The following is a 24,682-nucleotide window of genomic DNA, read 5'->3' on the forward strand; positions in this document are numbered from 1 at the left end:
TTGCTCAGCTCTCAGTTAAGACCCCATCTCAACTGAAGAAATGGGGCATGATGGCATATTCCTGTCATTCTAGCCACCACGGGAAGTATAAATAGGTGGATCACAGTCCAAACCTGTAAAAACATGAGAGACTAGAGCAAAAACAGCTAGGGACATGGCTCAAGATGCAGAGTGCCTGCCTACCTGCCAAGCACAAAGCCCCGAGTTCAAACCCCAGTATCAACAAGAAATATACACAAACAAGCCAATGAGGACTCTCGGTGGAACTTGTGGTCTGAGATCTCATCGTGGAGCAAACGTTTTGATTTTCCAGTGATGGAATGTGGGCAGAATTCCCCCAGGGAAATCTGCCCGGCCACCTCCTCTCCTCGAGTGTTTTCTCAGACACTGGCTGACCCCAGGCCCAGGCTCCTGTGTTCTGGGTCCTGACCGTGGACGAGGTGTCCGGTTTTACATATCAGCGCACACAGAGAGGCTGTTTGTCACCCAGGGAGTGACGCAAATTTGGGAGCACCCGCCACTGACAACACTGGGGTTGTGCAAACAGATCAGCAAGGTTTGGACCAAACTGAACCGTGGCACAATGCCAGATGAGTGAAAAAAAGGTGGCAAACTGCCAGGACCTAGAGCTGGGGGCCATGGAACGACTTTGAGCAATGTGCTTAAGTAGCAGCTGGAAATGGAACAGTAGCGTCCTAAACAGAACGCGGTCTTTCTGCTCGGGGCTTAGTCCTGGCCATGTTACTAGAGGTAGAGATGAAAGAACAAAGGAGGAGTTCTTCTCTCCCCCCTAACAGTTTCACAGCCTGAGATCGGGGCCAGATCATTCTCTGCGGCCCCCCCCCCATCACTGTAGGCTTATGGGGAGTCCCCCGGCTTCCATCCGGAGAATGGCAAGTCCTCAGCCCAGCGATGACAATCAGATGATGTCTGCAGTGTAAAATCACCCCCAGAGTAGAGCTGGGCATGGACTGCAGCAGCTGGGAACGGCGGGGAGTAGGGAAGGAGGGGGAAGGGATGTAACCAGTGACCCTGAACCCCCCCCCCGGGCTGGAAAACACGCTTGTGCTTTGGCTTTATTTTATTTTTTGTCAGTTGTGAAGGGTTTGAATTCAGGGCCTGGGTGCTGACACTGAGTTTTTGTGTTCAAGGCGAGCGCTCTGCCACTTGAGTCACAGTGCCACTTCCAGTTTTCTGGTGGCTCATTGGAGATCAGAGTCTCATGGCTTTTCCTGGCCAGGCTGGCTTTGAACCACGACCCTCAAGATTTCAGCCTTCTAAGTAGCTAGGAATTCAAGTGTGAGCCAATGGCACCTAGCTGCTATGACATTTGGGTGACAGATGCTGACCAGACACGGGCTTAGCTCCCAGGAAGAGGGGCTGGCCAGCCACTGCGCTAGAAAGATGGCTGTGTGTCCAGCTGTCTGCCTGCACGGCTGGGCGGCCCATGCCTGCAGTGCTCAGTTGGCTGTTTGAGTTTTTCTTTCCCCTTCCTTCCTTCCTTCCTTCCTTCCTTCCTTCCTTCCTTCCTTCCTTTCTTTGTGACAGTACTGTGGCTTGAACTCAGGCCCTGGGCACTGTCCTTTAGCCTTTTCACACAAGGCTAGAGCTCTACCATTTGACCCATACCTCCACTTTTGGCTTTTGGCTGGTTAATTGGAGATAACAGTCTCACTGTGCTGGCTGGCCTCAAAGCTGGATCCTCAGATCTCTGCCTCCTGAGTAGCTAGGATTACAGGTGTGAACCACTGGTGCCCAGAAAATTTTTTCTTTCTTTCTTTCTTTCTTTCTTTCTTTCTTTCTTTTCTTTCCTTCTTTCTTTCTTTCCTTCCTTCCTCCTTCCTTCCTTTCTTCTTCCTTCCTTTCTTTCTTTCTTTCTTTCTTTCTTTCTTTCTTTCTTTCTTTCTTTCTTGTGTGTGCTGTAAGTATGGCTTGAACTCAGCACCTTTGGGATTCTTTATTCTTCTTTCTCTGATACCTACTATGTGCCAGACGCTGTGCGAGCACCTAGGTCCAGCCGTGGACTGGACAAGCAAGACCCCCCACTTGTAGCTCTGTCCAGCAGGTGGGTGTTGGGACAGGACCCAGCAGAAACACTGGACAGAGCCCATGTGGTGAAGGCCGGTGGGGAAGTTTCGGAGGAAGAGGTCCGCCACGGTGAAGGGCACATTCAGAGAATCGTCTGAAGTATGGCCACGTGGGTGAGGCTTCCAGGAAGGGCCAGGCAGGCAGCGTGAGACCCAGCACCCCCTCCCCGCCCCGCCACCCTGGGGGCAGGGGGACTCCACATGGCATGGCAGGGCCATGTGCCACGTAGATGTAACACACCGATCCAGGAACACCCGGACGCCACCTCATGTCCCCGCACACCGGGGGGTGTCCCGGGGCAGGCCCAGGACAGCGTGTCCTGCCCACAGGGATGGCTGGGCCAGCTGTGTGTGCCCTGGCTGCCCGCCTTCTCATCGATACTCCTGACCTGCCCAGGATGACAAGAGATCTTTGTCGTGGGGGCCTGGGAGAGAACCAGCCCAGGTGCGTGTGTGTGTGTGTGCGTGTGCAAACGGCCCTCTGTGCCCCCCACACACACACAGTCAAGGGTGGACAGGAGGCTGAGCGCGGTGCAGCGAGACTTCTCTTCTCATTTTCCTTGTTCTTTTTGGTGATGCTGGGGTTTGAACTCAGGGCCTCGGTGCGCTCTAGGCAAGCTCTACCCAGTCGAGCCTTGCCCCCAGCCTTTCTAAATTAGTTTTTCCAATGAGATCGTCTCGTGCTAATTTTTCCCAGCTGGCCTGGAACTTTGATCCTCAGCCCTTCCTCTGTCTTCCAAAAAGCTGGGATTGCAGGCCCTTGCCTCCACGCCCAGCCCTCAGTTTCTCTTTCTGTAAGATGGTGATTGTTACTGAGCCCTCTCCTGGTCCTTGGCCACTTGCTGAGGGAGGGCTCTGTGGCCGTTACCCATTCGGGTGGATCATTTTTATTTCTTTTTCTCTTTTTGAGACAGGGTCTGGCTGCCCTGGCAGCCTGGGACTCGCAGGCTGAGTTGCTTAAAGGTTTCTCAGGATCCCATGCTAGCCCAAGTCCTGGGGTAGTTGATGTTACCATGTGCAAATGAAGAAACTGAGGGTGGGAGGGAAGGGAGGGCAACGAGGCCACTGGGACCGGAGACCCAGCCCCAGAACGCAGAAGCTCCAGCGACCAGGAGGTGTGCTCTGGGCAGGGGCGTGGCCTTGTGGGCGTGGCCTCGCGGGCGCCCTGGGACCCCATTGGCTGCCTGGAGGTGCTGGGGGAATAAAGCCTGAGCAGAGTGCACACCGGGGGTCCAGTTCTGCAGTCTGTGCTGCCCCTCGGCTTGGACCACCGACCACCGATCCAATCCCGCAGCTCCTTACCGCCTCTGCCGGGTAAGTGGCCCCGTTCTCAGCTAACACCCCCCCCCCCCCGGGCCTGACTGGCTGGGGAATCCCAGTGGGGACTGTCAGGGAAGAGGGGGGCAAGTAAGGGACAGGGGGCGGATAGATCTCTGCAGCCAGGGGCTCCAGGCCTTGGTGTCCCTTTCTGTACAGTGGGACAATCTCAGAGTCCACCCCTCGCCCCCATCCCTCCCTACCCCCCTGTACCTTCCTACCCTCCCTCACCCCCACTCGGATGGGGGAAATGAGCTGTAAGAGGTGACAGTCACTGAGTGTTCCCAGTCCCCAAGCCACTTCCCTCCCTCCGGCAGGTGGGATGGGTTTCAGGTCTCTGAACCCCTTTCTCTGAGAGCCCAGCCCAGGAGAGGGTTGCTGGGGCTCCCCAAATCTGCCTGACAAGGGGTCCTTGTGGTAGGATCCGCAGGCTTTCCATGCCCAGGGGTCATGACTGGGTGCCGCGGCTGGGTCATAACCATAGGAACTGAAAGTTATCGTCAGAAGATTTGGGGGTGCACTCTTGTTTTGTTTTTATTTTGTGCTAGTCCTGAGGTTTGCATTCAGGTCCTGGGCACTGTCCCTGAGCTCTTTTGCTCAAGGCTAGTGCTCTTCCACATGAGCCACAGCGCCACTTCTGACTTTCTGGTGGTTAATTAGAGATAAGAATCTCAGACTTTCCTACCCTGGCTGGCTTCAAACTTCCATCCTCAGATCTCAGCCTCTTGAGTAGCTAGGATTACAGGTGTGAGCACTAGTGCCTGGCTAGGAGCACCTGTTGTGAAGTGCCCACCATATCTGACATTCAAGACATCTACCTGAGAGGAGGTGACTGGCCTGGGATCTGCATTAATCTGGGTGGTCGTGGGGTGGTCAGAGAGGGATGTGCTGAGGTAGGTGAGGTGCCCCTCCCCACTCCCCGCACTTTCCTTATAACTGAGAACTCTAGCCAGCTGTCTGCAGTCTATCCTTGAGCCAGGAGTGCCAAGTCCGGGGGTCTGGACTCAATGGTGACATTAAAAATGGAGGTGCTTGCCAGGCACCAGTGTCTCACGCCTGTCATCCTCGCTACTCAGGAGGCTGAGATCTGAGGATTGAGGTTCAAAGCCAGCCCAGGCAGGAAAGTCCGTGAGACTCTTATCTCCAGTAAACCACCAGAAAACCAGAAGTGATGCTGTGGCTCAAGTGGTAGAGCACTCGTCTTGAGCTGAAGAGCTCAGGGACAGCGCCCAGGCCCAGAGTTCAAGCCCCACAACTGACCAAAAAAATAGAGGTGCTAGCCAGGTACAGGTGGCTCATGCCTGTAATCCTAGCTATTCAGGAGGCTGAGATCTGAGGATAGAGGTTCAAAGCCAGCCTGGGCAGAAAAGTCTGTGAGACTCTGATCTCCAATAAACCACCAGAAAACCAGAAGTGGCGCTATGGCTCAAGTGATAGAGCGCTAGCCTTGAGCTGAAGAGCTCAGGGACAGCGCCTAAGCCCAGAATTCAAGACCCACAACCGACCAAAAGAAAAAAAAAATGGAGATGTTGGCTTGGATTTATCTGGGCTGCAGGGGACACCAGACAAGCCCTCATCCAACCTTCTGCCCAAGCTGGGGGAGAATCAGATCTCCCCTGTAAATCCTAGCGAGACCAAAAGATTCAACCTGCAGGTGAGGCCACAGAGCCTGAGAGAGCTTGTGCTCTGAGCTCACCACCTGAGCTCCCCCAGCAGCCCAAACCACACCCCATTTTCCAGACTGGGGAAGCAGAGGAGGAGGACAGATTTCCTGCTCATGGCCCAAGATGAGCTCATGGCTGGGGCTGAGGTTGACAGTCTTGGGTCACAGTATCACCTCAGAGCTTTTCTCACCGCCTCCTCCTCTCCCCCCCCTGCCCCCCCAACCTCAGGGCAACCGCCAGCACCCGGCCAGCTCTCGGGACCCTCCGCAATGGCCTCGGCAGAGCCCCTGCACGTGAAGAGCCCCGTCCGCGACAGCATGACCCTGACCAAGGTGGCCGGCACCAGTGTCTACCTCAAGATGGACAGCTCCCAGCCCTCCGGCTCCTTCAAGATCCGTGGCATCGGGCACTTCTGCAAGACGGTACAGGCCGGGGGGGTGGAAAGGGGGGTGTGGGGGGGAGAGCCCTCCTTCCTCCCGAAGACCAGGGTCTGGACCCCATGATTCAGGAGCTGGGGAGATGGCCCACACCTGCTTTCCCATACCTGGCAGACTCCCAAACAGATGCAAAGGGGCGCTAGGTGGGCTGGCCCCCCTGCCCTGGGGGTGAAGGCCGCGCCCAGCGGCCCTCACCTCCGCTCTTGTCTCCACAGTGGGCTGCGCGGGGCTGTGAGCACTTCGTCTGCTCCTCGGGTAAGCCAGCAGCTTCCTGTGTCCTCGCTGCGTGTCCTCGGGCCACCGCACCACCTCTCTGCGCCCTCACTTGCGCTGTTTGTTACACACCTGTGCCCGCAGTCTCCACTCTGAATTCTAGGAGGAGGCCCGCGGTCATGGGGGAGGAAGGGGAGACCAGAGCTCTTAGTGCAGGGGTGACCTGGCCAGGTCACTCACACTGAGGCATTGCCACCACCCCCCACGCACAGCGGGCAACGCAGGCATGGCGGCCGCCTATGCCGCCAGGAAACTGGGCATCCCCGCCACCATCGTTGTGCCCAACACCACGCCCGAGCTCACCGTGGAGCGGCTCAAGAGCGAAGGAGCTGTGGTCGAGGTGGTGGGAGAAGTAAGTGCCAACCAAGATCCTACCTCTCCGGCCCCACCCACCACCCAGCCAAGCCCACCCCTGTCCTCCTAGGACACCTGGGGAGGGACAGGATCCCACCTCTCTGGCCCCGCCCATCCTGGCCTCGCCCACATCCCAAGCCCCACCCACCACCCAGCCACGCCCACCCCTGTCCTAGGACACCTGGGGAGGGACAGGATCCCACCTCTCTGGCCCCGCCCATCCTGGCCTCGCCCACATCCCAGCCACGCCCATCCCCCCCATGTCCCCTATCTCCGTCCTATGGCCCCACAGACACTGGTGGAGGCCTTCGAGCTGGCCAAGGCCCTGGTGAAGAACAACCCCGGCTGGGTGTACGTGCCCCCGTTCGATGACCCCCTTATCTGGTGAGTGGGTCTCTGGGTCCCCTGGTGTGGGTGGTGGGCGTCTGTCACACATAGCTCCACAGAGATGGGGACTCCAATGCAGCCCCCCCCCAGGAGCAAGGACCAGAGAGGAAGGAAGCAGCTCATCTGGGGATGACTCAGTGACACGGGCAGGAAGTGGGTGGAAGGGGCTCTGGTGGGCAGGGAGCCTTCCCTGGCTGCTGGGGCTTCGTCCTTGGGTGCCCCGGGGGTCCTCCACACGCGGAGGAGCCGTGGGGGTGTTTAGCCAAAGTCTCCCTTACCCACCGGCTCAGGGGCGTCACCTCCTGGCGGCATCACCTCCTGGCACCGCCGGAGGCCACATTGTAAGGCAGCTGCAGAGGCCAGACAGGCTGACAGCCGGGGCTGGGGGCAGGCAGGGGTGCCCCAGACCCATCAGATGAGGGCAGGTGCAACCCAACCTGTCATCCCAGTGGGGGACCCCTGCCTGGCGTCCCCAGAGAGCTCAGCCCTGACCTGTCCCCCACTTCTCCTGACCTCACCCCCCAGGGAAGGCCACATGTCCATCGTCAAGGAGCTGAAAGAGGCGCTGAGCACAAAGCCAGGGGCCATTGTACTGTCGGTGGGCGGCGGGGGGCTGCTGTGCGGAGTGGTCCAGGGACTGCAGGAGGTGGGCTGGGGGGACGTACCCATCATCGCCATGGAAACCATCGGTGCCCACAGCTTCCACGTGGCCACAAGGGAAGGCAAGCTGGTCTCCCTGCCCAGGATCACCAGGTGAGCAGCCGGGGAGTCTCCCACGCCCCCTAGCCCTGTTTTACAGGCGAGGAAACTAAAGCTGTGGGTGATTGTGCATAGGCTGGCTGGGACTGCATGCCAACAATGTCCCATTTCCTAGGGTAAAAATGTTAATATTAACGAGTGGATGTGTGTGTGTGTGTGTGTGTGTGTGTGTGTGTGTGTGTGTGTGTGTGTGTGTGTGTGTGTGTGTGTGTGTGTGTCTCCTAGGGCTTGAACTCAGGATCCGTCCCTTAGCTTTTTGTCTCAATGCTGGCGCTCTACCACTTGAGTCATAGCTCCACTTCCGGCTTTTTGATGGTTAATTGGAGATAAGAGTCTCACAGCTTTTCTGCCTGGGCTGTCTTTAAACCATGATGATCAGATCTCGGTCTCTTGAGTATTTAGGATTAGGGGTGTGAACCAGAGATACCGGGCTACATTAATCATTTCTAGAAATCAAGGTTTACACACAGCATTAATCTGCCAGTCATTTATTGAGTCCCTGACTTGTGCAAGACACTGGCTGATCTCAGAGAGAGATGACAAATATCCGTACCTCTTGCTCTCAGGACATTCATATTCCAGCACCCAATCTTTGTCCCACTGCACTTAGCTTTGGGGGTGCATGCAGTACAGCAACAGTGGCTTAACATAGAGCTTTATTTTTCTCTGCTATGAGAATCTGAAGGGCGCCATGTCGTGGGCAAGTCCACATCAGAGACCAGGTTCCTGGAGTTTCTTGCCCCACTATGCTAAGTCCAAAATGGCTGCCTACGTGCCAGCTAGCACGGCCACCCTCCATCTGGCAGGAAAGAGGAAGCAAAGGCAAATGGCTGTGCCCAGCCTTTAAAGACAAAGTACAGCTGGCTTTTTGACTGTAACAGGGTTCCATCCCAGGAAACATCATCAGGTGAAAACACCCTAAGTCAAAAAAAAAAATCAAATGCACCTCACTCACCATATTCTTCTACTACGGAGTTGTCCCCAACCCCTGCCCACAAAGGGAGTCAGCATTGTACCCTAAATCGGTCGCCTGGAGCGAGTCCCAAGTTCCAAATCCAAAGCACACTCTCCCTTCCACATGATCAGTGTTGAAAACTGGCTGAACTGTACTTCCTCTCATTGGACAGAACTTGTCACGTGATCACACCTAGCTGCAAGGGAATCTGGGAAAGTGTCTTGATGCCAGGTCTCCATGGGTGCAGTTAGAATACCTACAGTAGACAAGAGTTCTCTGCCCCAGACAGGAATCCTCTGGATTTCTGAGTCTGGCCGTTGCTGTTCTGGCCTCTGTTCCCTGCCGGGACAGAAGTGGTCATTGTGGAGATTCCCCCCCCCACTACCCCCCCCCCCCCGCCTCAGTTTCCTTATACAAAACTCAGGCAATTAGTATCAGCAAAAGCTGCCATGCATTACGTCATGCATGGTGCTTGTTTTGGTGGGGGCGGGGGTAGGGGTGGGGGACCGTGGCACTATGGGGTCACACCTAGGAGGTGGCTGCAATCCTGAGCCTGGAAGCCTAGGCAGAGAGGGGCAGGCTCCTGGGCTCCCCACGCCCCCGAGCTGCAGGGGCTGTCTCTTACATGCACCTGTTTCTCTCCTCCTTGTCCCCATCTCTGCCTCCTTCCTCTCTCGCCTGCCCCTCCCCCATTCCCTCCGCATCCCCACCTCTCCCAGTGTCGCCAAGGCTCTGGGTGTGGCAACTGTAGGGGCACAGGCCCTGAAGGTGTTTCAGGAACACCCCATTTTCTCTGAGGTTGTCTCGGACCAGGAGGCTGTGGCTGCCATTGAGAAGTTTGTGGGTATGTGCCAAGGGACCTGCTCACCCCAATTTTGCCTCCTATCTCTGTCTAGAATGTGGCCTTTCTCATAGTAGACAAAGTTTAAAACACACACACACACACAGAAATGTAAGTTTGGTAACCATAAAAATAGGGAATAGTAACTAAATGTTTCAAATGTTGATTCTGAGCTTCCTAGTAGCCATGGTAAAAGAGGAAAGGATGGGCTCAGAGTTGGATTTGCAGGAGGGTCAATAACTGAACTCGCTCTAGGTTCAGCCTAGGACAGGGACTGGAGGCGAGAGGGTGGAGCACTATGCTGCTGCCACTTAATTCTCCTGAACTTGTAGGCAATTTGGCTACTCAGCTGTGCTGCTCAGTGCTTCAGCAATGACCACCATTTCACATCTGTGAATGCTCAGGACCAAACCTAGACCCTGCCTCAGGCTCGGAGGGCCCTACCTACCCGGTGTGATCATGAGAGTTTGGGCCAAGACTTGAGTCTGTGGCCAGAGCTGAGCTGACTGGTTCATGTTCCCCAAGCTCTGCAAGTGGCCTGTTCTGATTGGCCCATGACCCCCAAGCTCCACAAATGGCCTTGCAGTTCCTCACACCCACCTGACTACACCCTTTCCCCCCCCTGCAGACGATGAGAAGACCCTGGTGGAGCCCGCCTGTGGGGCTGCCCTGGCTGCCATCTACAGCCAGGTGGTGAAGAAGCTCCAGAGGGAGGGGAAGCTGCCGGTGCCCCTGTCCTCCCTGGTGGTCATTGTCTGCGGGGGCAGCAACATCAGCCTGGCCCAGCTGCAGGCCCTCAAGGCACAGCTGGACATGAAGAACGGGCTGCCGGAGTGAGGCCCGGCCGCGCCTGGGATGGGTTTACACCTGCACCTCGCCGTGAATACTCCTTCTGGATTGTGAGCAGAGTTGGGCTGGCCAGTCAGCAGCCCCCCGAGGTGCTGAACTGAGCCTCTGGAACAAGGGACGGCTCTCAGCCACCCGAGGGTGGCGGCTGCCTGGAGCAGCGCCCCGGGTCCGTGGCGGGGTCCCAGATCTCAGCAGGAGGGACTCGGCACCCAGGCTTCCCCCCAAGCCGAACCCGAGAGCACTGCACAGACTCACATCAGGACGCCCTCCCCCCGAGCCCAGCTCAGCTCAACCAGTTTTCTAATGTGCACTTTTTCATTGAAAAGGATAAATACATATTTATAAAACAATAACAAAAAATCTTGGCTAGGTGGCTCACACCTGTCATCCTACTCAGGAGGCTGAGATGTGAGGATCCCAGCTTGCAGCCAGGCTGGGCGGTCCATGAGACTCCTCGCCAATTAATCAGCAAAAAGCTGGGCTAGAAGGATATGGCTCCAGTGGTAGAGCACCAGCTGTGACCAAGAAAGCTGGGCCAGTTTCGGGCCCTGAGTTCAAGCCACACACACACATCATGGCAGCCAACAAGAAGCAGGTCAGGTGCCTGGTAACCACAGGCCTCTTGGGACAGGGAAGCAGGGCCGGGCCTGTACTGGGGGCCCGACGGGGGCTGGCTAGCAGTAGGTGGCGCGTGCACAGAGCTCCCGGCTCCCTCACCGCACCCTGGGGTGGCTGTGATCATCGCAGCCCCACTTTGCAGATGAGGCCACCAAGGCTCTAAGGTTTCTACACCTAGTGAGAGACAGAGGCCGGACTCGAAGCCATGTCCGTGGATCCAGGGAGGGCTGTGTGCTTTCCACCCCCAGCACAGACAGCATGAAGGTCTCAGCTGTCAGGCAGGCTGTGCGGGAGGCCATTGGGACGGGGCTGCTCTGGGATGGTCTACAGCCTACATAGAAGGGCCTTAGAGGGCCGGGCGGTTACCAAGGCCCTAGTCAGAACCTCGTGCATGGCAGGTGCTCAATAAACACCTAGGAAGGAAGGAAGGATGAATGGATGGGTTACTGGGCAGATGGATGGGTGGGTGACTGCATGTGGACAGACATCTATGTCAGTGGGAGGTATAACTGAAGCCAGCCAAGAGACGGGCCCGCCCCTTCCCTCACCCCAAGAAGCACGGCGCAGCCACAGCCTGTCATGTTTAATGGCATCACGCACGGCCTGCCCTTCGGTGGCCGCAGCAGGGTGCTGTGGCTCTGCGCGGAGCCCAGGGGCAGGCCTAGGCAGGGGTGGGGCAGGCCAGAGCCTGGGCGCAGAGCCACCAGCCCCGCAGGGAGAAGACACTGAGAGTCCTCCAGCCACAGGTGGCCGGAAACTTTGGTTTGTGTGCGTGGTCAAGCTTCTATCCTCAGGAAGCTGCCCAGACAGAGGGACGAGGGACACGGGCAGGGCTCCTCCCCGAAGGGGGAGGCGCCAGCCTGGCCAGGACCAGCCAGAGACCACACCCAGGTCCCAGCAGGAAGCTCACTACCCCAGGAATCCCAAGCCAGGGAGAGGGGAGGAGGCCTGGGGGGAGGCCCAGTTTAGGACTGAGGAGGGAGCAGAGTATTAGGGCAGGCCCAGAGATGGCAGAGACATGGAGAAACGGGGGGAGAGGGAGGGAGGGAGGGAGAGCGGCGGAGGGGGAGAGAGCCACGGAGGGAGGGAGCGAGCGAGACAGGCAGGGCGGGATGGCCGTGGCTGCCCTGCTTCAGGGGGACAGTGAGGTCAGGCCTGTGCCCCGCTGGGTTTGCATGTCACTCCGCGAGGAGACCACTGGATGCAGATGGCCCTGGATGCAGGAGACCCTGGTGACAAATCAGGGCCGCTCAGAGGGCGGGGCGGGTCTCCAGAACGGGTCCCACAGGACCTCCACGGGCAAGAACTTCCAGAGGTCCGGCTGGCCCATGTGCAGCACGTCTGGGAAGGGCGAGGAGCTCCACTGGAACGGGGGCACCTGGTCCCACGTGGGGCCGCTGACGGCCAGCAGCCCCAGGGCCTTGGCTAGTGACATGCTGGTGACCTGGGGGTGGGGGAGCAGAGGGCAGGTGGATGAGATCTGGGGGGGCCTGGCCCTCCTGACCCCTGACCTTGACCGAGGCCATGGCCCCCGTCCTGCCCGTGAACCCCACCCCCTGCAGCCCTCCCCACCCCAGGCCACCTTCGCGTCGATGCCCCCGTGGGAGCGCTGCCGTAGCGCCTGGAACGGGTAGGACCCGTTGGCCGGGTTGAGGTCAGAGCGGGCGGAGATGGCGTTCTCCCCGTTGGGCTTGGGGTCGCAGGCCTCGCACAGCGACAGGGGGTCGTGGAGGAAGTTGTTGTACCTGGCGAGCGGAGGCACAGGAGCCTCAAGGCCACCGCCCCGGGGCTCCCCCGACCAGCCCATGCACCCCACCCGCCCCAGGAAGAGCAGGAGCGGGAGGCACCCGGCTCTGTCCCTCCACAACACTGCTGGGGACTCCGATGGCCCCGGCCACACAGCCACAGCCACGCCGGCCCTACACGGATCCCTCCACCCCCCGGGAGACGGGGGCTCCCCGGCATGGCATGGCGGGGCGCGGCGCACCTCATCAGCCGGATCATGGAGTGCATGTCGCGCACCAGCGAGTGGTCCCGCTGGAAGATCTGGGCGCGGGGGCTCTTGTCGTAGGAGAACCAGTCCCCGTACTGGGCCACCAGCTCCCGCAGCCCGCTGGCGTTGAACACGGTCTCGGAGGACCTGCCAGCGGGACAGAGCTGGTCACCAGGACGCGGACCCAGGCCCTGGCCTGACGCCCAGGGGCGGTGACAGCACAGCGCCGTCGCTCACACCGGGACACGGGGCGGCGGGGATGGAGTCCACGGCTCTGGGGCCCACCCCACGCAGGCTCATCCCCAGCCTCCCACGATTGATTCCCTGCACCAGGCGGGAAGCAAGGGGCCCCGAGGCAGCCGCGCTGGAGAAGTGGCAGGCTGCCCCATCCACCCCCGCCGCGCTGCCCCGACCTCGGGGGCCGGAGCTGGGGCCACAGACTGGGCTTTGAGGCACAAGAGCACAGGGACTCGCTGCCCGCCCCCCCCCCCCCCCCCCCCGCAAAGCCTGGAAGCGGACCAGCTCCAGCACAGTGGGAGGCCTGCAGCTCAAGCCCAGTGCCGGCAAAAGCAAACAAGTCACCCAGGGGAGAACCCTGCCCCCCCAGAAGCAAGGGCAGCTGGGAGGCAGGCGAGGGGGGAGGGCACGTACGGGATGTTGTAGCTGGCCCAGTAGGTGGCGTGGTAGAGCTCCTGGGTCTTGTCAGCTATTACCACCATGCCCCTGGGAGCAGAGGGTTCAGTGAGCACCTGCGGCCTGCGCCCGCACAGGCCCGAGGCCCCGCCCCTGCCAGAAGGGGCGACTCTCCAGCCCTGGCTCATCCCCTCCCTGCCAGCCCCCCAGGAGGTCACTCACGGGATCTGTTCCAGGATGGTGAGCACCCTGCTCGTAACACTGGGCCCTCCAGGAAGGAACACATTGTAGTCCACGATCATCCACTGGTTATTATACCTGCGGTGAAGGCGGGGACTGAAGAGAGCCGGGCCGCTGCCCAGCCCCTGCCCCCGTGCCCACACAGCCGAGTCCCGGGCAGGGATGGCCTAGGAATGCCCGCCACCACCCTGACAACACATGGCCCGGCTGGGTGCCCGCGCTGCTGGCCCAGAAGGGCATTCCGTGGCTCCCCAGCATGTGTGGGCCTCTCTGGGCCCTCTGAGACCCAGGGTCACAAGCCTGCCCCCTCCTCCTCCTCCTCCTCTCCTTCCTTCTCCTCCTCTCCCCTCCTCCTCCTGCCAAACCTGATCTTCCCACCCAACCTTCAAACAGAAAGGGCGAGTCCTTTCCTCCTGGGCCTCCTGGTGCCTGAGGGCTGAGGACTCTGTCCCAGGCCAGAGCCCACTCACGTGCCACTGTTGAACCTCTTGAAGGTGTCTGTCCAGGAGTCCCCATCCACAGCCAGGCGGTTGGCCACGATGTTCCGCACCCACTCCAGCACGCAGCCCTCGGGCTGCACGTACTTCCACAGGGCGGGGTTCTTGTTGCCGATAGTGGTCTCCAGTGTGACCTGGGTGGGGGAGGGCGTTTAGGGACACTGCACAGCCCAGGCAGGTGGCCTGCCACCACGTGGCCGTGCTGAAACTGAGTGAGGAGTGGTTTGTTACACCCTCCTGTTCAGTGCCCAGCACTGGTGGCTCCTGCCTGTAATCCCAGCTACTCAGGAGCCTGAGATCTGAGGATCACAGTGTGAAGCCAGCTGGGGTTGACAAATCTGAGAGACTCCTATCTCCAATTAACTAGCAAAAGCCAAAACTGGAGGTGTGATTCAAGTGGTAGAGGGCCAGCCTTGAGCAAAAGAGCGAAGGGACAGCACCCAGGCCTCGCCCTGGGACAAAAACAGGGGGCGGGGGAGTGTCCTGCTGAGAACCTGTAACATCAGGCGGCACACGTCTAGGCACACGTCTAGACTTCCTGGGGTACAGACCGCTCATCAAGGGAACGATGCCGCTGTCTTTCTGGCTGTCCCCACAACCAGCTTCTGGTCAGCTCTGCCAGGCATCTGAACAGCCTTGGGGGGCAGGGGACCTCCAAGACCCCCTCCCCCAAACCACCTGCTTTGTAGCTGACCAAAAAACGGGAGGGGAGGCCCTGCAGGAGGAGAGTCCCCTGAGGTCCCGTGTTCCCAGGGGGCTGAAGCCCCCCCTGCGGCTGCCACACTCCCCAGCAAGCCCCCACCCCCATGCCCAGCCTTGGAGAAAAGCAACAGAAAAGACAGAGCAGCGGCCCTCCATCAGTACACCCCACCCCCACCCTGTGCAGAGGGCACTTTGAGAGGAGAGCCGGGTCTCCAGCAGGGCTGGGGGGGGGGTGGTGCCCTGGGATCGCGGGACGCTGGCCTCCTTTGAGGGTGCCAAACAAGCCTGGAGACCCGCCAGGTGATGGGGGAGGGGCGGGGGAACAGCCCATTGTCAACAGGAGTGATCCACCAGACCCAGGCTCAGAGCCCTGGACTCGGGCAGAACAAGGTCGAGGTCGTGGGCAGGGAGGAGGGGGAGCCTCCCCAACACCCACGGGAGGTCACAGAAGTCAAGGGGACTCCCCCAAACCTGGATTAAGACACAGGGTCCCAGGCCACGTCAGCCCTCCCCCCCCCCACATAGTGTGTGATCTCTGCTGATCGAGCTCTTGTGGGGGTCTGGGCACCCCAGCCGGAAAGGAGCTCGGGCAGTTTGGCAGGCGGTGGCCATCTCCACCTCGATCCTGGACTGTGGCTCACTCTGGGGCAGGTCCCCGGGGAGGGGGCACAGGTGACTCACCAGCCCGCTGCCCAGAATGTAGAAGTCGTCACAGGAGAAGATGGTTCCCGGGTAGGACGAGAAGACCTGCTTGCTGCCGGGGATCAGGGGCTGGTCCTCTGGAGGGGGGGGCAGCGAGGGGCTGGTGAGCAGGTCTGCGGAGACCAAAGCACCCACACCCGGCCAGGCGAGGTCCCCAGGTGGGAAGCGAGCAGGCCCTGGAGGAAACCCCACTCCACCCCTTCTGTCCTTTAGAAGGGGGCGTGTGGCTGGGTGTGGCAACATACGCTAATCCCAGCACCCAGGAGGCTCAGGCAGGAGGATCCAAGTTCCAGGCCAGGGCAGACCTGCAGCTGCCCAGGACAGTGTCCACCAAGGAAGAAGCCAGGCCCACGTGAGCCGCTGGTGCCACACAGGGCCCCCACCAGGCCACGCCAGCCACACGAGCCAGGCCCTGGCCAGCAGGGTGGCTCACTGAGTCCGGCTTCCTGCGCTCTACCTCTCACGTGGGCTACTACACTTGGGGGCGTGCAGCGTGCCAGAGTCCAAATGTCTCTTACCACAGGACGCTGCCGGCTAAACCCCACCATGCTAGAAGCTTCCTGTGTGTGCCTTAACGCAGTGGGCAAAGCACTCTTCCCCGGAAGGGGCTGCTTTAGAGGCAGGGCCGGGCTGGGGCTGACCCCTGCCCCGGTCCTGCGGCAAGCGCAAGCGGGTACCCCTTGTCAAGTCGGGACACCCCCAGCAGGGCTCCGCAGCAGCACCCCGCCCCGCGGGGCCCGCCCACACTCCTGTGGGGTGCTCACACCTGCGGGGCCCTCCCGGAACTGCAGCCAGTACTTCTTGATGACCCGCAGCATGTTCTGGTAGGAGTTCCAGGTGTTGTGGGCCACCAGCAGGTCGCGGTGGCCGGGCAGCAGCTTGACCAGGGCGGAGCAGGAGCCCGAGCCCAGCACGGGCTTGCTGTTGCTCTTGTTCAGGGCGGGCTCCAGGTCTTCCAGGTCTCCCGAGAGCTGCAGCAGGCTGCGGGGCCAGATTCTGGGGTCACAGGCCTGCGGCCCCACACCCGCCGCAGCCCGAGGCTCGAGGGGCCGGCTGACCCACTGGGCTGGGGTGCAGGAAAGGGTGGAGCTGGCATGGGACGGGGTCTCACTGGGAGGTGCGGAGCCCTCCCCACCCTGTGCACGCTTGGGGGGCACTTACAGGAACCCCAAGGGTTTGATGGTGAACTTCTCCGTCGGGAAGGCCACACGGCCTTCGTAGCTGTCCTCCAGGCCTTTCAGCTGCAGGAGGGTGAGCCGCACCTAGGGGTGGGGTGGGGGTGAGGCCTCTCCCCAGGGCTGCCCCTCTCCCTCGAGGAAGGGGCTCCAGCCCGCGCTGGTCCTTGCACGCCAAGTACTCCCTTGCTTCCAGTGGACTACGTCCCCAGCTTGTGCCCACCCCAGTTACCCCCACTGAAAAGCCGAGGTCAAAAGCCACCTCCTCCAGGAAGCCCCCCATCCCGTGCTGGCCCACTGGTGACTACTGCCAGTCTGAGTTTGGTTCCTAGCTGTCCCTGCTCCCCGTGGGCACCCCGGAGCCACGATCGCCACACCTCTCACAGGCCTGGCCCGTGCCCAGGGGCGGGGGAGGGAGGGACACGTTGGTGGGGGCACGGGTGGATGGATGGACGGACAAGTGGATGTGTGAGTGGGTGAGGGTTGGAGGTGGAAGGGTGAGGTGCAGGGGGATGGGAGGTGTGAACAGCAGTGAGAATCGCAGATGTGTGAACAGGCATCCGTTTTGCAGAGCTAGACTGGCGGAGAGCTCCCAGGTAAGCCCCGGAGTGTCCCGGGATGCTCACGGTAACTGACTTTTTCACTGAGGACGGAGACAGCAGCCCAAAGGCAAAGCCCCGGCACAGCCAGGGAAAGGGAAACACCTCCACTGGGCCCCAACTCTGTGTTTTCATTTTGTCCCTTTCCTCTTCTCAAACTGTTTCCACCTGCACTTGATACACACCATGTGGGAAGCAATCACCTTGCTATGCGAGAAAAATATGTGATGGGAGAGAGCAGAATGGGCCAGGGAGATGGGAAGAGGCTGGCACGGGGCATCCACACACCCCAGGGCGGACCAAGAGCGGGAGGCGGGCAGCTGGCCAGCGGGGAAGCCGGGCGCCCCAACGGCAGCACTGCCCCCCACGAGAGGCCCACCTGGTGCCAGTAGGTGGAGTTCACCTGCTGCTCCATCTCCGCCTGCATCCATGCCAGATTGGCCTCCAGGAAGCTCTTGAGCTTCTCACAGTAGCCGACCTCGTACTCGAACGGGCCGCAGTAGTTCACCACTGTGTTCATCCAGTGCATGTAGATGAGCTGGGGAGCGACAGATGATGGGGGGGGGTGGACCCTGAGGGCTCAGCCCGGCCAGAGCAGAGGCACCTGAGATCATGCCCATTCTCCCCTCCCACCGCCTCCTGCAGCTCCCAGCTCTTGCCCCTGCCAGGGCCCCACCGGCCAGGCCTAGACTGGACCTCACCTGCCTGGAGCTGTATGCACCAGCCAGGCCACCGGGGATGTTTTGTGCTCCCTGCTCTGCTCTGAGCACGGAGGTCAGGATAAGAAGACAACAAGACACATGCCAGGCTGTTGGCACTGCCTGCTAGTGCTGTGTTCAAGGCTGAGCCTGGGCTGACAAGTTCGGGCCTCACAGCTGTGCTGCTGTTGGCTCCCCTGCGCTGCTCTGATCTGGCTCCGTTCCGTCCCCAGAGGCTGCGGGCTCACCATCCGCCATGCCCATCCCCGGCCCAAGGCCACGAGTCTGCCTGACCTTGGATGAGAAGCGCCAGGTCGGCCAACTAAATAAAACCAAACTTTCCCTTTATTTTAGCACTGTGAGGCTGGCTGGCATGCCTACTTGCAGATAAGGAAACTGAGGCACAGGGGCCTTTCCCAAGGTCACCCAGGCCGTGAGTCACAAGGGCCAGGGTTGTACATTTGTGGCCAGCTGCTGGTGGCTCACGCCTGCCATCCAGCTACTCAGGAGGCTGCGATCTGAGGATAGAACACTAGCTTTGAGCAAAAAAAGAAAAGCTCAGAGACAGCACAAGGGCCCCAGGACAAGTACAAAAAGAAGTGTTAAACGTCTGTGGGCGGGAGGCGGGGGGCCGCTGGTGACGTGGTAGTGTCACGTGAGGACCTGGGGTGCTGGCTGCTGTATGGATGTACCCGTAGCATCATCTATGTCTGGAGCCGTCAGGACTGGACAGAGGGCCGGGGCTCCTTCTGCGCACGCACGCCCCAGACCCCGCAGCCCAGCAGGAGTGCAGCGGGGCCTTGGGCCCCGCCTCGGCTTACCTCCTCTGACACGGAAGCCTCCACCACGCCAGCTGCGTAGGCCTGCAGGCTGTCATTGTAGCTGCCATTGGTGCCCAGCTCCAGGAAGGCCCACCTGGACAGGAAGGGGACTCTTGGTCAGTGGCTCCTGACCAGACAGACATCTGCTCAAGGGTGCTGGGTTTTATTTGCCTTTTCTCCCCAGTCCTGGGACTTGAACTCAGGTCTTGTGTGCTGTCCCTGATCCTCTTTGTGCTCAATGCCAGCACTCTACCACTTGGGCCCCAGCGCCACTTCCTGATTTTTTTTTTTTTCCTGAGTGGTTTTACTGGAGATAAGTCGTACAGACTTTCCTGGGCTGGCTTCACACCATGATCCTCAGATTTCAGCCTCCCAAGTAGCTAGGGTGACAGGTGTGAGCCACTGGCGCCCGCTGGTTCTATTGTTTTTTGAGACAGATTCTCTCCAGTAAACCACGCTGAATAAATAATGACCCCCCTGCCTCCCCACCCTGAGTGCTGAGATTACAGGAATGTACCTCCATGCCCTGCCTGGTTGCAGAGATGAAGCGCTGGGTGAAGGACACAGGGACTTTCATTAAACTAGGGCCAAACAACCCCCACATACCCACCAAGGTTGGATCAGCCTACAACCCCACAACCAGCCGACATTCTCTCCTCCTTTCGCTTGACACACCAGGAGGCTGTCTGGAGTCAGTGTGGAGCAGAGGCACTTGGCCCCCAGGCCCCGCCCTTCACCGTGCCACTCTGCAGCCTCCACCAATGGCCACAGAGCCTTCCCACCCCCTCATCTAGTCTCAGTCACACTGGCACCAAAGCCTGGGGAATGGAGCCCATTGGGAGGGAGGCCAGCATCGGGGCCCACAGTCATCTGATGGCAGAGCCAGCCATGCTTGCTGTGGCTGAGGACAGGTGTCAGTGACAAAGGTAGGAAGAGAGAAGCCATCGGGGGCCATAGAATAACGACGTCTGAAAGTAGTTCTCAAGATGGGCACTGGTGGCTCATGCCTGTCATCCTAGCTACTGAGGAAGCTGAGCTCCGAGGATCGCGGTTCAAAGCCAGCCCGGGCAGGAAAGTCCGTGAAACTCTTATCTCCAATGAAAACTGGAAATGGCGCTGTGGCCCAAATGGCAGAGCACTGCCTTGAGCTGAAGAGCTGAGGGGCAGTGCCCACACCCAGAGTTCAAGCCCGACAACCAACAAAAGTAGTAAGAATATCTCTTTCTCTCTCTCTCTCGCTCTCACATACACACACACACAACTGTACTTATACATGCATGTGCATGCATGTTTAGGTCTGCTCAGATACATACATATATTTCTCCTTTTTTTTGGGGGGGGGGGTCCGGTCGTGGGGCCTGAACTTCAGGCCTGGGCGCTGTCCCTCAGCTCTTCAGCTCAAGGCTAGCACTCTACTGCTTGAGCCACAGTGCCACTTCTGACTTTTTTCTTTCTGCTTATGTGGTGCTGAGGAATCGAACCCAGGGCTTCATGCATGCAAGGCAAGCGCTCTACCACTGAGCCACCTTCCCAGCCCCTCCATTTTTTTGGGGGGGGGTCCGGTCTTGAGGCCTGAACTCTGGGCCTGGGCGCTGTCCCTCAGCTCTTCAGCTCAAGGCTAGTGCTCTACCACTTGAGCCACAGCGCCACTTCCAGCCTTTTCTGCTTATGTGGTGCTAAGGAATCAAACCCAGGGCCTCATGCATGCAAGGCAAGCACTCTACCACTGAGCCAGCTTCCCAGCCCCCTATATATATATATATATATATATATATATATATATATATATATATATATATATATATATACACACACACACACACACACACACACACACACTCCTATGTGTGGTGGGCTACTACAGGTTTTTACTTCCCTGCTTATATACAGGAAGTTCTAGAAACCAGTTGTGGTGTCTCACACAGGTTTTTGCTTCCTATATCTCTTCCTACCTTTCTAAGTGGCTTGAGTTTGTCTGAAACTTTTTTAGTTCCACTGATTTTTTTCTAAGCAGCTGGTTTTGCTATGAGGAAGTGAGCAGGGCCAGGCACGGTGTGCACGTCTGGACCCCAGAGGGCCAAGGCAGGAAAATCTCAACTTTGAGGCCAGCCTGGGGTACCTCAGAGCAAGACTGTCTCAAAAGCCAACCAAGTACCAGACGCTCATGCCTGGAATCCTGCTACTCAAGAGGCTGAGATCTGGTTGCAGTTGGAAGCCAGCCCAGGCAGAAAGTCCACTGAGTGCAGGGAAGGTGGCTCAGTGGTAGAGCGCTCGCCTAGCATGCATGAAGCCCTGGGTTTGATTCCTCAGTACCACATACACAGAAAAACTCGAAAGTGGCACAGTGGCTCAAGTGGTAGAGCACTAGCCTTGAGCAAAAGCAGCTCAGGGATGGTGCCCAGGACCTGAGTTGAAGCCCCAGGACTGGTGATAGGGGAAGGGAAGGGAGGGGAAGGGAGGGGAAGGGAGGGGAAGGGAGGGGAAGGGAGGGGAAGGGAAAAGAAAGGAAGAGAAGGGAGGGGAGAGGAGGGGAGGAAGGGAGGGGAGGGAATAAAGTACATTGAGACTCATCTCCAATTAACTTGTGAGGCTCAGGTGTTAGAGCACCAGCCTTGGGTGAAAAACTCAAGTGAGAATGTGAGGCCCTGAGTTTGGGTCCCAGTACTGAAATCAATCAATCAATCAATCAATCTGGGCCTAGGATGGGGAGCGCACCCCCTAGACAAGCGAAGCGTGGGGTCGGGACGAGTTTTGCTCACAGTAATAGCCTCTTCCCAGCGATCAGGATCCTGGGCCCACCGCCTCTCGGGGCCTGGGGCGGGCGGGGCGGTGTGGGGCGGGCCTGCCCCGGGGCTCTGGGTGTCTAGGGAAACTTAGGGACCCTCAACTTTCCCACTGGCCTGAAACCAGTGCTGGGGCCCCGGCTTTGGGCGGGACGAGCTGGCCTGGGGGGCCGCGGGGGCAGGGCCGGCCTCGGGGGCGGGGGTCCCTGCGACGGCCCCTCCCAGCCGGGGACGCGGTCCGGACGCGGGGTGGCAGCCGGGGGAAACGGAGTCCCCGCGGGCCGGGGCGCCGTGCCCCGGCAGAGGCGGCCCCGGGGCGCCCTGCGGGCCGGCCCCGCGCGGGCCGGGCCAACCCTTACCCGGTCTCGCGGATGGCGTTGGTGAGGTTGGCCCAGGCCACGGCCCCGGGGTGGAGGCCGTCCACCAGGCGCAGCTGGCCCGACGCCGCGTCCACCAGCACCGAGCGGCTGCGGGAGACGGGCGGCTCGGGCTTGCGGCGCCCCCAGCGGTCCCCCGGGCTCGGGACGGCGCCCGCCGGGCCGCTCGGGGACAGCCCGACCAGCACGGCCAGCACCAGCGCCCGCGACAGCGACCCAGCCGGGCGGCCGCCGCGGGACCCGTACGGAGGGGCCGCCATGACCGCGCGGAGCCGCGCCGCAGCCTGGACCACGTGACCGCGCTCCGCCGGGGGGCGGGGCCTGCCGCGGGGCGGGGCCTGCGAGCTGGGCGGGGTCTGGCTGAGGGGCGGGGCCTTGCGCTGGGCGTGGCTTGGGGAGAGAGAATGAGTCTTTCCGGGGTGGGCGGGGCCTGGAGAGACCCAGGGGGCGGGCAGATCTTAAAGGGCCAGGCGTGCTCTTTCCCCTGCTTAAGCCTTGCACACTCTTCCGTGAAGCCTTTTTACTTGTTTGTTTATTTAGCCACTTCTGGGGTTTGAACTCAGGGCCTGAGCACTGTCCTGGAGCTTTTTCTTTGTTGGTCGTGAGGCCTGGGTGCTGTCCCTGAGCTCTGCGGCTCAAGGCCAGTGCCCTACTGTTCGAGACACAGGGCCACTTCAGAGTCTCACGGACTTTCCTGCCCGGGCTGGCTTTGAACTGCGATCCTCGGATCTCAGCCTCCTCAGTAGCCAGAATTACAGGCGTGAGCCACCGGCGCCCGGCTTCCTTGAGCTTCTTCAGCTCAAGGCTAGCGCTCTACCATCTGAGCCACAGCACCACCTCCAGCCTTTTCTGCTTATGTGGTGCTGAGGAATCGAACCCAGGGCTTCATGTAGGTGAGGTCAGCACTCTACCACTGAGCCACCTTCCCAGCCCTTGACACTTTTTCAAATTGACAAAAATCTCCAATCTGGAGAAAAGTTGCAAGTGTAGTAGAATGCAGATCCGTATGCCCTCCATCAGTTGCTAATATTTTGTTAATATTTCATTAAATTGTTTGATGAAGTAGCATGTCAGCGCTAACTAAATACTGCAGCTGGCCAAAAGCTGGAAGTGAGGGTGTACTAGAGGGCTAGCCTTTTGGGCTTCTGGTCTTCAGCACACACACACACACACACACACACATATACACACCCCAGACCTGTTATGATATTGCATATATGAGTAACCCCCAATCACTGAACCTTTAAGTTATTTCCAGTTGTGAAGATATCTGTAACGAAGTTCTGCTTAGGACATTGTCCAGCCCTTCTCTCCCTTTCCTCAACAAAGCTCCAGGAGAGACACAGGTGGAGGAAAGGGTGGCTGGGGTCCAATCTCCTTCCTGGAGATGAAATGCACCCAGGGAGGGCTGGGAAGGTGGCTCAGTGGTAGAGCGCTTGCCTTGCATGCATGAGGCCCTGGGTTTGATTCCTCAGCACCACATAAGCAAAAAAAAAAAAAAAAAAAAGCCAGAAGTGGCGCTATGACTCAAGTGGTAGAGCGCTAGCCTTGAGCTGAAGAGCTGAGGGACAGCGCCCAGGCCTAGAGTTCAGGCCCCACGACCGGACACCCCCCCCCCAAAAAAAAGAATTGCACCCAGGGAACGTTCCAGTAAGACCCTCCCTCCACAGGCAGGCTCTGCTGTCCATCCGGCATCCCTGAGATACGAGGAGCCCCCATCACCAGAGCACTGAACTAGGCCCGGGCTGCAGGGACTAATACGAACCACGTTGTTATAAAGGTGAGGTTCCTGTTTTGATAAGGAACCTGCCTGTGTCCGGCTTCTTGTACTAAGTGAAAGTTCCAGTTCTCTGTCCCCTTCCAGCCCTCTCGCCACTTCTGCTCATGCTGTGTCCCCCCCACCCCCATTCATGCATATGTCTTCACCCGCCACCTCCACTCTACCCCCCCCCAATGTTGCAGCTTAGTGCCGGGGGGGGGGGGTCTGGCATAACGCAGGTGGCCCAGCCTGGGTGTGGTAGAAGGTATTGAATGGGTTCCACTCAGATCTGGGTGCAGTGCCATCTCTGCCATTTCACAATTTAACTTGACTGGTTTGGGGTTCACTCCTAAGAAGCTGATATCCTCAGGATCCCAGGGCATGGCAATCACTCATGATCCAAGACTCTGGGAGGCTAAAGCAGGAGGATCATGAGTTCAAGGCCAGCCTGAGCTACATAGCAAGACCCTGTCTCTCCCTCACCTCCCCCAATCATGTGTGATGCTATACACTGCTGTTCACTCAATGGGATGTGGGGAGTCCTTTTCCCTACTGCCCCCCCAAATATAGCTCCCCTTTGCTGCTCATTGTGCTAGCTAGACATATCCTGTGATTGAGTTCTGCTGGCAGCTGTACTTTCCAAATACAACCAAGACCTTGGCATCCAGCTAGGCACCAGTAGCTCATGCCTTCTTCCTAGCTACTCAGGAGGCTGAGTTCTGAGGATCACGGTTAGAAGCCAGCCTGAGCATGAAAGTCTGTGAGACTCTTATCTCCAGTCAGCAGCAGAGGTGTGGCTCAATTAGTCTGGGGCATAAAAGCTCAGCAACAGCTCCCAGTCTCTGAGTTCAAGCTTCAGTACTGACACAAGAGGAAAAAAAAAAAGAAAAGATCTTGGCATCTCATTGGCTTTTCCTGGAATAGGGTTTGATGTGTCTCCCACGGAAAGAACTCTGTCTCCTCTGGGGTAGCTGGGGGGAGGGGACCCATGACTGTGCTAGAAGCAGAAGTGGCCCACGAAGTCACTGCCACAACCAGCCAGACAAGGTCACAGAACTTCCTTTCTGCCCTGGGACCCCTGAGGGGCCTCAAGCACTTGTATGCCCCAAGACTGCCAAGTGCTAAGCAAGCAGGAATTCAGCTGGAGAGGCTCCAGGCTACA

The 24,682-nt window shown here is 59.1% G+C and overlaps 2 protein-coding genes across 2 annotated transcripts; one reads left to right on the plus strand and one right to left on the minus strand.

The window, feature by feature from the left end:
- Positions 1-3,327: 3,327 nt before the first annotated feature.
- Positions 3,328-10,353, plus strand: LOC138806557 (L-serine dehydratase/L-threonine deaminase). Its single transcript, XM_069991973.1, has 8 exons — positions 3,328-3,401; positions 5,297-5,490; positions 5,721-5,760; positions 5,991-6,130; positions 6,425-6,516; positions 7,045-7,272; positions 8,953-9,077; positions 9,703-10,353. The coding sequence occupies exons 2-8, from the start codon at positions 5,338-5,340 to the stop codon at positions 9,909-9,911; spliced, it is 987 nt and encodes a 328-aa protein (XP_069848074.1). The 5' UTR covers positions 3,328-3,401; positions 5,297-5,337; the 3' UTR covers positions 9,912-10,353.
- Positions 10,354-11,109: 756 nt separating this feature from the next.
- On the minus strand, positions 11,110-22,048 carry LOC138806555 (putative phospholipase B-like 2). The gene is made up of 12 exons (XM_069991972.1): positions 21,744-22,048; positions 18,602-18,695; positions 17,462-17,620; positions 16,470-16,570; positions 16,075-16,289; positions 15,288-15,385; positions 13,878-14,038; positions 13,390-13,485; positions 13,186-13,257; positions 12,529-12,681; positions 12,124-12,286; positions 11,110-11,985 (listed from the first exon to the last, which is right to left on the minus strand). Exons 1-12 carry the CDS (start codon positions 22,019-22,021, stop codon positions 11,782-11,784), a joined length of 1,794 nt encoding a protein of 597 aa, XP_069848073.1. The 5' UTR covers positions 22,022-22,048; the 3' UTR covers positions 11,110-11,781.
- Between the last annotated feature and the right edge of the window lie 2,634 nt (positions 22,049-24,682).

The sequence above is a fragment of the Dipodomys merriami genome, unplaced genomic scaffold, assembly GCF_024711535.1.
Source record: "Dipodomys merriami isolate MVZ:Mamm:240054 unplaced genomic scaffold, mDipMer1.0.p SCAF_400, whole genome shotgun sequence".
Lineage (NCBI taxonomy): Eukaryota > Metazoa > Chordata > Mammalia > Rodentia > Heteromyidae > Dipodomys > Dipodomys merriami.

Coding starts and splice junctions, on each gene's coding strand:
- LOC138806557 (XM_069991973.1), top strand. CDS start 5,338: ATGGCCTCGGCAGAGCCCCTGCACGTGAAGAGCCCCGTCCGCGACAGC. Junction 7,273..8,952: donor TCCCTGCCCAGGATCACCAG/GTGAGCAGCCGG, acceptor CACCTCTCCCAG/TGTCGCCAAGGCTCTGGGTG. Junction 9,078..9,702: donor TGCCATTGAGAAGTTTGTGG/GTATGTGCCAAG, acceptor CCCCCCCTGCAG/ACGATGAGAAGACCCTGGTG.
- LOC138806555 (XM_069991972.1), bottom strand. CDS start 22,021: ATGGCGGCCCCTCCGTACGGGTCCCGCGGCGGCCGCCCGGCTGGGTCG. Junction 16,571..17,461: donor ACTCCACCTACTGGCACCAG/GTGGGCCTCTCG, acceptor CCCCACCCCTAG/GTGCGGCTCACCCTCCTGCA. Junction 12,682..13,185: donor TGGGCCAGCTACAACATCCC/GTACGTGCCCTC, acceptor TCCCGCTGGCAG/GTCCTCCGAGACCGTGTTCA.